General features: G+C 34.0%; 2 protein-coding genes across 2 annotated transcripts; both read right to left on the bottom strand.

Annotated features, from left to right (window-relative positions):
• Window positions 1-58: 58 nt before the first annotated feature.
• Window positions 59-4,976, bottom strand: LOC128226914 (uncharacterized). Its single transcript, XM_052937025.1, has 2 exons — window positions 4,674-4,976; window positions 59-2,694 (listed from the first exon to the last, which is right to left on the bottom strand). Exons 1-2 carry the CDS (start codon window positions 4,828-4,830, stop codon window positions 797-799), a joined length of 2,055 nt encoding a protein of 684 aa, XP_052792985.1. The 5' UTR covers window positions 4,831-4,976; the 3' UTR covers window positions 59-796.
• A 327-nt stretch (window positions 4,977-5,303) lies between these two features.
• LOC128226224 (uncharacterized) lies at window positions 5,304-10,231 on the bottom strand. The gene is made up of 8 exons (XM_052936113.1): window positions 10,165-10,231; window positions 8,997-9,201; window positions 8,549-8,652; window positions 8,305-8,451; window positions 7,730-7,912; window positions 6,669-6,781; window positions 5,746-5,884; window positions 5,304-5,308 (listed from the first exon to the last, which is right to left on the bottom strand). The coding sequence occupies exons 1-8, from the start codon at window positions 10,229-10,231 to the stop codon at window positions 5,304-5,306; spliced, it is 963 nt and encodes a 320-aa protein (XP_052792073.1).
• Between the last annotated feature and the right edge of the window lie 1,160 nt (window positions 10,232-11,391).

The raw sequence follows: 11,391 nt of genomic DNA, 5'->3' as shown, positions 1-11,391 counted from the left end.
TGTCTCTATGTTTATAGTTTGAGTTCAATCCATGTACAATGATGAACAAATTCAAATTCAAATTTTATTTGTAAAGAAAGGCCTCCGGCCCATAATACAACACATACAATACAAAGCATTAGATCTTTAGAGTTGTGATTCCTTAATGACATTCATTTTTCCTTATCTTTTTGTTTCATTATTACATTTACAACACTAATATACAATATAAATAAGTTCATGTCCTTTTTAAGAATGATAGGAGACTAAAATTTATTGACTATCTGAGACAGTAAATACATTGTTCTTCAAAATAGGTAGCACATGTCTTTCAATGACTTGTTTGCATTTTTTGGAAATTTAAGGTTTGTCAATTTTCAAACACAATTTTCAAATCTGGCAAAATGTCGTCGTCAATCTGGCGCCTAATTAGGATTTTAGTTAGATAAGGGATTCTTGCGTCAAATCGACAGGAAAACCATCATTAAATGTCAAACTATCAAAGAAATTAAAGCCTCCAAACAACGGTTCTTTCTCTTGTGGACCGTCACACAAATCACAATATGATTTCCAAATCACACATGTCGTAGATTATTTTTTAAATAAGTTTTGATATTTCAACTTGAAGACAATATATATAGCTGATATCTCTCGTAATGGCTGAGTTATAGCCCAAAATAGTTTTAATTTGTAATTTTTCCTCACAATGTACACATGTAAATATACTTGTCATTTCCCACAATTATTTATTAGAGAAAGTTTTAACTTATACGTGTAAATCTATCCAAACACCTTGCTTTAACTTGTTTCAACGCGTTTAATCAGTGTCTTCGTCTAAATAAGGGTCATAGTTTGCAATGAGCATTCGATCTGGATCGGATTCTCTTCCAGATTCGTCTCCATATACAACTGACATTGCAGTAGAAATGTATTCAGATGGAGGATTTGAACGCATCTGCTTGATTGTATGTGAATCGGTATCATTTTCAGACTCTTCGTCATCTTCCGTTAAACCTTCACTTATTTCGCTTTCTGACAACTCTTCGTAAGTGTCATTTCCATCACTATAACTATCTTCATCACTAACGTTTAACTTAACCACGGATGTTTCGTTTTCCATGAAAAACCTCGTTCCCTCACGAAGTGCACTTCTGGAACCAACACTTAATGGAAAATTGGAATCTATAGTATTTTGTGAAGTTGTCGAAGTCTGCGTATTTTTTTCTGGATAATTTGATGCAGACTGTTTTACTTCATTACTCGAAGAAGTGTTTTCTGATGACATAGGCCTAAATGTGACAGATTTTGAAGTTGATATCTTGAGTTCTTCTTTGTCAGTTGGTTTTGTTCTCCTATTTCTTGATTTCACATTGTCATCGTCGTAGGCAATTCCAACCAAGGTTTCTTCAATATCAATCTTCTTCGCTTTTTGATTTGGTTTCAGTATTGGTATATCATCGTTGTAGAACTCACCAAGTTTATTATGCTGCGAAGTAAATGTTTTACACCGAGCTATATTCTGAAAAGCATGGTTCTTACCATTTTCATTGACAGATGAAGCCTTGCAACTATTTGATTTTTTTATTGATTTCAACTCTTTTCCAGAAATTGCTGATACGGCAGGTTTAGTTTTCTTAATCTTTTGTCTTCTTTTTTTCTGCTTAGGTTGGTCCTTCTCTAATTTCTTTACATCGAAGAATTTTGAAGCGTATGTCATTTCTTCTTTTGAAAAGAATGTGCTAACAATACGTGGATTATCAGGAAGGGCATTTTCAGATCTATGATTTGAACTAGCAGATGGTTTATCTTTACCTATTTTTAACATGTCCGGGTTCATGTGATGTTTGTTCTGTTCAGAGACATAATGATTCATTTTATCAACATCTGAAACAAAAGTGCTCGTCTTTTCCTTATCAGAAATCGGAACAGGAGATATTGAATTAACCCTTGATATTTGAGTGTGTGTATCTTCCAGACAATGAATCAAAACCGGTGGCGAAGCGAGCTTTGTGACATTTTCCTTCCCACTGATAGACACAGGGGTCATCGTATTAACTCTTGAAATATTTGTTCGTGAACTCCTATCCTGATTCCGACTTGCTATTTCTTTTTGGCTTGTTAACTTGGAAACCTCTTTGTCCAAAGCATAGTCTGCATTTTTGTTTGCTATATTAGCCCGTGGTTTTGGTGAAACAGGTAATCTTAATGTTGGTTTCGGTGTTGTGTTTGGGCTTTCTGTTTCTATCTCAAGGTCAACACTCGGGGATACTGTATAAGACTTTGAGTAATTTGATTGCGCAGGCGAAATAACTAACTGCGCTTCTGGTTCAAAGTGATCATTGATTTTCTTTTCTGCTGTATCTTGTTCTAAATCTGTTAAAACAACCGGTTTAGATGGTACCACAATGTCTCTGACAGCAGATGTTTGCGTCTTTCCTTCCTTTGATTTGAAATAAGTAATACTATTTTCTTTTACTAATGTAATGGGAAGAGAAACTCTGCTTTGGTTTTCAGAATTTTCAGCAGACTTTTCTTTTACAGATTTTGTTATTGTAGGTGTCTCTTTACGATGGAAGAACGGTAGTGGAGTCGGTGTCCCATCTTCTAGTGGTTGCACTACTGGTGATTCGGTGCCGGTAGGTGGTGTGCTGCCGTGACTGTGGATCCAAAGAGGGTGGCGTACGTGATTCATCAAGTCAATATCCATACTTTTAGCTGCAAGAGTTCGAAATAAGTTTATATTCACATATATATTTGTATGATGTTAAGAGTTAAAAGCTAGAAATATATGCCTAAAATAGCTCTGCCAAAAAGTAAATTAGTCCAATTTAGCAGTGAAAACGAGCCGTTGCAGTGGTTAAGGCGATGGACAGGCAATCCAGCGAGCCGGTTTCGATTTCCAGTTGCACCGGCTTAATTTCCATTGCAATGTTTCTATGTCTATATCCGGGGACGTGTCTTTTTCTCATTTTTCTCCCTCGAAATATATGCCAATTAGAATATGATGGCCATTAAAAACTATAAGACGTATGCCTTTTTAGGTAATACCACATGAAATTTTTGGGCTATATCAATGATTGCATTATGTATAGAAATTATATTCTACTTAACTACAATAGCGTGTTTGTTTCAACTGCATTGCTGTGCGCAGTTATTAAGACAATTGTGGAATAAAATGATTTTCGAGTGCCCAGCCTCAGACTTAAATGATGCTAGCACTTGACTTGTATATTGATACACTTAACTAAGACAATACAATGCTCTGAAATAAATGTATTATTTATTTGCTTTATTGATATGGATATACCCGTATAATGTAAAGTTAAATACACTCAATCATCTAAAGAAAATGTTAAACTTCTAATATTACACAAGAATAGGCACGTTTTAATACACACGATGTGCTGAGCACACAAATGGTGTTCTACAAACACATCTCAGAAACACGTTAGAGAGCAAAACGAGGACATTCATATGAAAAACTTTCGTGCGGTAAGGAAAATTAGATGGAAACTATCATGGAAACCAAGATGTGAAACGGTGCATTTTATTTGTAGACAACGATCGTTCTTTTTTTCTTTGCAACCACTTTTCGAAAGCTTCTGTATTTTCTCTTTCTCGTTTTTCCTTCTCGTTTTGTTTCTCCCTCTCCGTTCTCCTTCGCTTCCGTTGTAAATTAAGCTTGCGTTTCATCATTGCTATCTTCTGTTGCTCAGACATTGCGTAAGGCGACATGTAATCAAAGTTCCACTCGATTGAACAACTGGAGAATATGTTTGATTTTAACGAAGACTTGAACGATCCGGACCTTGCACTTTCTTTCCTTTCTAATTCAAAAATGTTATTTTCTGACTTGTGTGGGCGTTTTGATGAGGTAGTTTGTTGAGCGTTTAATTCTCCCAGAGATTTACTTGACTTTGCTGATCTTGTCGATTTAATGGATGCTGAGGACCTCGTGGATTTTGTCGATTTATTTGATTTTAAAGAAATGTTATCATCGCCCACAGGCTTGACAACGTTAACTTTTATACCGATTCCTCTTTTGTTAATCAAAGTTTGTGACGAAGACGAGTCATACCTGTTTATATTTCTAATTGGAGATTTATACGACATTGCGGCATCGTATTCAGTAAAAAGATTTTCTGTTGAGTTCATTAATTTTATATCCCGTCGAAGTTCTGTTTTCGTTTCAACTATTCTTGTAACTTCAATATTGTCATCCTTACTAACACCCTCCATTTCAGTCTTAGTCGATTCGTTACCGCTTATAGACACCTCAGCATTCTGAATTTCTGTAAACTCGTTTGGTCCATCGTTTGATTTCTCAACATTTACCAATTCATAGGCAGTTGAATGCCCTGAATCAATAGTTGCATCTGGAATAGGTGAGGATATATTTGAATGGTTCTTTCCATTTGCTGTTTCATTCTCCTCGGTTATATCTGACAATGCCCGTGCAATGTCATCTAAAACGAGACGGGAATCAATAAGTATATGTTTTTAATATTTGTTCTCGAAAATGCTTCGTGACCATCACTTCAAAAAAAGATGTGCGCTTAAGTTTGCTGCAAGAATACAAGCGTAGAATATGCGAAATTTTATATGAAGTGTCCATGCATGTGCTTAAGCCGGTTAGTATCAAGAAAGGCCTCCATGGAGTAGAAATAATTCAAAGAACAACATATTTTACTTACAGTTGGCTTGCCTGGCTGATCTTATGGGACTCTCTGTTTTTTCGGCATCCATTCTTTTGTTTTTCCATTGGCAGCAAATGATACTCCTAGCATTGGCTGAGCTGTTGTTCTCATTTCGAGATTTCTCCTTTTCTGATTTTTTACTTCGAAACTTCATGTAGAAACAAATTAAGAAGATGATGAATGCCCCTAGTGCTGCAAGTGCAAGAATAATCCCAGCAATTGCACCATTGGACAAGCCACTTTGGATCGGGTTTTCTGATACGCTTGTAGAGACGCCTGCATTGGTACTTGTTTCCGGTAATATTGCTGTAATGATGGTTACGATGCATGTACAAATTGATAAAGAAGACAATTTTTATTACAATGTATTTCATGATTTCTTAAAAGAACATTTGTACATGGAAATGATAACAATACCTTTTTATAGGTATATTGTTATTTAAACAATATAATAGTCTTCAAACGAAAATGGTACTTACGGCATAAGACTGAAAATAGATAAATAATAATATTAAAGATGCACTCTTACTCCGCAATAAGAATTACCATAATTAATAATATTGTTTTAATATTCCAATAAGGATGCAGAAATGTCGAAAACAATGGTTCTTATGAACGATAGCGAGTTTAATCTGAAAGAGATGAGGATAAAACACGGTATTTCTACCTGATATGAGACTATAGTAGACCACAGTAAATCTTTTAGCATTTAATATTTTTGGGCTTTTTGCTATTAAATACACGGTTACAATATTTTTATAAGTAGTTAATAGTTTCCATAAATGCATTATTTAGTAAGTAGTTAATGGTTTATCAGTCAAAATTGATGTTTGTTATAGTTGTGTATGTATTGATTTTGAATAAGAGTGTCACTTTAAATATTTGAATCACATACAAAAATAACTAATTAACAACAAGCCCGTTTTAATATCACTAATTTCAATTAAAACATAAAGAAAATTAATTTTGAAAAACAACGTAGCATATGAATAAAATGACGGTGCAGACCGAATTGACCTCACAAATAAATATTGCAAACAAAAATCGTATTCCTTAGTATAAAACATACCTTTAGGCGTCAAACTCATTTGCAGTCCTACCCCTGTTCCGTTTGCAAGGCTAGGCACGCTCGTTGGGATTTGATCTTTTGGACAGCTTCCTGGAGACTGTGACAACTCAAGACTACCATCCGAGCTGATAGAAGATATCTGCAAAATACATAATTGACACTTGCAATCTGGTGATAATTTCAATATCAAACACTGCCTTTGGTATAGCTATCTTTTGTTTCGACAAGATCTTTGTCGGAATGATACACAGACAGACAGACAGACAGACAGACAGACAGTTTATTTCGACTTTTACAACGTACATCGTCAACAACAGATATGTTTATTAATCTATCCACATCAGAGGATGAACAAATTTTACTATATTAAGTTACATTAATCATAGTGAATCTTACTTTAAGAGAATGACATATATTTAAAAGCTCAGTTATATTATTTGAATGCTACAACTTTTAATATTTAAATACAGACGGTCTTATATGATATCGTGTCTTTATAAATCTCTTTCTTATATTATTAAAAATTGAAACAAACATACAAAATGAAATTCATCTTCAATATTATTGGAATACCAACATAGACAATGTCTTTGGTTTCTAGCCATATGCATAAAGTAAAGTAGTAAAGTGTGTTCATCAGAATTGATAGACGGTATCTGCAAGACTATAATTGGCATTTAAAAACAAAACAAAACGTTTACTTTTATCTGATAATGTTTGTTGATATTTATACTTATATAGACGGACATTGGTCTTGCTTATATGTAATTAACCTTTTCGTCCGACAAAACTTCTTGTTCTTAGCTGTGTAGTGTCGTTTTATCACTATTACGTATTATTTTTATTATAAATCCAGACGTTTCAAATGCTAGTGGAAAAAATAAATACATTATATTTCATGGAATGCTCGAGTTCGTACTCACAAAGCACGTAAATCTCTCATAACCAGCCACAACAGACGCGTCCTCGTTGTAGACAGTGACCAGGGTGTTTGAGCCGCTTGTCATGCTGAATACGCAAGCAACGCTTCCATTTGCTGCACATAACAAAACGTGATATTCAGATGACGTTAATATATTTTTGTGATATACTTCTAATAAATGTGCATTATATGCAATTAATGAACTATAGAAATATTCTGGAAGGGTCTGCACCACGTTTCATTAAAGGATCTTAGTCTTACCTTATTCTTAAATCTAAAGGAACGCCAAAGGCGACAACACGTTGATGTTTTACTGATTTCCCTAAAAAAATTTCATTGCAAATGTATATCAATTATTATAAATATATAGCAAAAACGCACACGTTACATTGAGGTACTTTCACTTGGTGACTCAAAAATTGTTAGTGCAACACGCCCATTAATCCTTTCGACTGCACAAAATACATTCAATACATGTATGCAATAGTTTATTCTGGCTCTCATGTTTATAAAATTATATAAAACTATATTAAAGGAATTACCAGAAATATCAAATATGCATTACCAAGTGAATTTAAATTTGAATATACATGTAAAATTGGTTGTCTTTTCTTCCATAAAAAAATACTTGAAATTTGTAAATATGAGATCATCACCATGAATGCTTGGAATATATATCTTTCAAGGTAGCTATATATTTTGTCATAAGTTACATATATATTTATGAAATCATATCAATTCGGATGTAATGAAACATTTATTTTGTTCAGCATTGTAGGTTTATTGTTTTACTCGTTTGGTATATTCATTGAATCATCTGTAAACATTGTATAGTTATGTATGTTTCCACATGGGTCATAGCCTTCTGGATATTCTGTAAATAATATTATTTGAAACTTGAAAGTGTGCCATGGGGAAAGAAGGTGAATCACTGTAAACATCTCCGAGCATCGGCTTTATTAATCGGTGATATATTTTCCAGAATCACTAAGACGTCGTCAATGATCCCAAAGATTCCGAAAAAATGTATCCTTTAGAAATTTATAGTTGTTAAATACTTACCCGAAGATGCAATCTTTGTGTTACAGGAGGTGTAGTTGAATGTCATTCTTTGGTAGTCTGTACACACGTCCCAGTCGCCCGTGCCGGAGTCACACGTTACCGGTCCTGACGTATCGGTCACAGAATAGTTGTATTGCCCGTAAAATGTGGTAGGACAATCTTGTATGGCGTCTGCTTCGTTTCCTGTATTTTGAAAAATGTAGTGGGAACTAAAGGAGCAAGCCCAGTATTGACCTCTTCCAGTTTCCAAAATAGTAAAAGACATGATCGCATTTAATACAATAACATTGTTTAATACAAAGACCAGAAACTAAAAGACAATAGGCAAATGACCATTTTCAATTTTCGCATACTGAGGTATCTGCCTTGGAATGGTCATTGAAACCCAAACGGTATCAGGTTTTACAAGGCTCAATCTCATTGTTATTTTTTCCATACAAAACAAAATTAAATGCCTTAAGGTGTATATGCACGTTCAATTTTCTGATAACATGACTACGTGTTTCAATAAATATATAAAAGTTCAATAGAAAGTTATAAAAGCCATTCAGTTTGAATGTAACGGGAAAGCGTACCTTGCTTAAGTAAAATGTGGTATTCATTTTCGCTCGGATAAACTTGTGTCTGTGATGTCGCGAGGCACAACTCAGCTTTCGGGTCATTGATACTGGTACCTGGCTGCTTTATAGTAATTCTCTCTTGGTTAGCAATGTCTTGTTGGGCTGGAACAAAGAAGTTGAAGCGTTTTTTTGCTTACATAAGTAAAAAGTTTGGGTGAAATGAAACAAAGGTGTATGTCCAAAATATGGCATTGCTTACCCCATAAAAGGTAGTAGTAATAGGAGAACGTAGATATTTTCTTCATCTGCATACACAGATATGTGTCATACTCAACGTCAAATAATCTGATGGCCGCCGGCGTTCTAAAATATAAAAAAAAGAATCCGTTATAACCCGAGCCAGGTGATATCTGATGCTTGCTAATAAGACCCAACCGTCGGATTCCCATGATTGATCCATTTCACTCGTCTGCATTCTGATATGTTAGTATAATTAGAAATGGTGTTTTAAGTTGGTATCAAGTTATTTTTGCGGGGAAGTGGTATTTTGGAATAAAACAAATATTACTTACACAAACAATATAATAGGGCAAAATTCTATCATTAAACATAAGGTGTTACACACGCATGCGATATTTTAAATTAACAGAAAATGGTTCCCAAAAAAGTTCATAACTAATGAAATAATTCGTTAGACTTATACGAACTTTAGCAAAATATATGTTGAGTCGGTGTCAGATTCGGTATGAAAACATTCCCAATTGGGTTCAACTATTGAGTCCAAGGCATTTAGTTTTGTTCTTAACTCCCATCCTGCCATAGTGTTGGCGGTAAATTGCAGCTCTCCTTTATCGCTATCCAGCCATACAGAGTTCTGAAACTGGCTGGGAAACTCGCACTGACCGGGTACACCTAGAAACAATAGGCGTAAAATTAATACATGTATTTGTCAAAAAATGTGTAAACAAAGTATGCATCGTTCTTAGTGTTTGTTTAAGATTCAGTTTTAATTTATACTTAAAACATTAAATATGTGAAGTGAAAAGAGATTATAAGTATCTTCCATGGCCGAGAGTGTTTGATAGGTTTATTTCAACCCGAGCGTATGGTGTTTTGCGGAAAAGAGGTTTACCGAGTTTCCGCAAAACACCCTGCGCGAGGGTCGGGATGAAACTATCTTACACGAGCGGCTATGGTAGATGTTTTTTTCTTCCACCTCAGTTAAACAAAATTAATTAAAAATGTATTTTTTGCTAGAACTCTTTTGTGCTTAGTGAAAATAATTGCGTATGGATATGCGATAGCACGTGGTTGTCATGGATACGCGTGCAGTGATCCAATTAATGTTAATAGTCAAATCGTTTTTTTTTAAATAGTTCCAAGGAAAATGAAGCATTATTTCTTGAAAGGTGCGTGAAAACTGTTTTATGGTGACATTTGAAGCGAGAAATAATTAATTAGCGTTCTAAATATTACCATACGACAAGATTTCCTTGATGCTACTGACGACAGTCTTCAACAAGGGAAGTTATTATAATGTGGTGACCGTTAAAAAGGAGTTCCATACGGGCATTTTATCTTCGCCCGTGGGCAAGATAAGAATATCTAGCATGGTTAAATTATTGGATCTACTTATCTGAGGTGGGAGAAAAATATATCTAAATATCGTATCAATATTAATTAAACATGTTATACATATCACCTAATAAAACAGATCGTATGATATAATATATCATATACACGAGCGTATATAAAATAATTTAACATAAAACTTAATTGCCTTTTAATATTATTGTAAAGATATTTAAATTTAAAACAGCCATGAGTATTCAGTGTATGACAACAACGTTAAATATGCGTTAAAATGATTCTTACTTTCAAAATATGAGAAAAATATAATTCCAAATAATCCACAAAATTTAAACATTCTGTTCATGGGCATAATGTCTTGTAATGAGGTATATTGTTAATTACTAAAACAATTGAAAGTGATATAAGCACTGTAGATGAGAGAAGATATTTACCATTACCGTTTTTAAACAACGGATCACCAATGACACGAAAACTATGAACCATTGTTTTTGTGCACTCAGTAAATTACCGTTTATAAATGAAACACCGACACCGTTTGATATCCTTTCATTATAGTTTCAAAAAACATGTTTTATCCAAGTATGGTCATAAAAGTGTATTGATCAACTATGAGACTTTAAATTGTGTCCTTTCCAACAATACTACCTATTCTTGTACTTGTATATACATGAATATAATATAATATATAATATATATATATATTTAAAGAACATGGTTGACATAAGTTTTATATATAGCCATTTATTTTACTTTATTTCGATGTTCTGATGAAGCAAATATATTTAGTTTAGTCGGTAAAAATATTGAAGACACTCAAAAAGTTAACAACAAAACTGTGGTTTATGGACCTTAAATAATTTTAGATACCTTAGACAATTGAAAAATAGTTAATGCATTTATCGAAAAAATAAAATACTTTACTGTTTTCCGACTGCTTTATTATTATTTTAATAAAATATTTAAATGTATATACACGTTGTCAAATTTGGACACTATAAATATGTATATCTAATAGCAATGTGTATAGCAGGGGCAATTCCCGGATTTGGCTTCAGAGGGGGCACAACGGAGTCTCAACTTCGGACGACATGGCTGTCAAATATCGCTTTGTAAATTATCCGCCAAGCCTAGACCAAGATTGGTTTGTATATGGAGGGCCCCTAAAAATGAATACTTTACCCCCCCCCCCCCCCATTTAATATAAGTTTTTATGTCTGTTGCGGTGAGATCCAAAAATACTTTTTTACACAAAAATTACATATAAAACAGTATCTGAACGGATTTCACTATATGATCAAGAAATTTTAGTCCCGGTAGGGTAAAAGAATATTTGCAGAACTTCGTTGTGTATTACGACAAAGATCTGTGTATTCGTTGAGCCCCCGTTTCCAGGGACGGTTCCAGAAGTTGATTTTAAAGGGGCGTTACTTAGGGCGTAACCTTTTGACTTGCGCCCTTCCCTCAGAATCGAAATTTATTGGTAAAAATGTTGAAAGGGGATTGTTTTAC

This window comes from Mya arenaria, chromosome 3 (assembly GCF_026914265.1).
Source record: "Mya arenaria isolate MELC-2E11 chromosome 3, ASM2691426v1".
NCBI classification, from domain to species: domain Eukaryota; kingdom Metazoa; phylum Mollusca; class Bivalvia; order Myida; family Myidae; genus Mya; species Mya arenaria.
The sequence above is the reverse complement of the archived record's forward strand: the minus strand, read 5'-3'. Positions and strand labels throughout refer to the sequence as shown.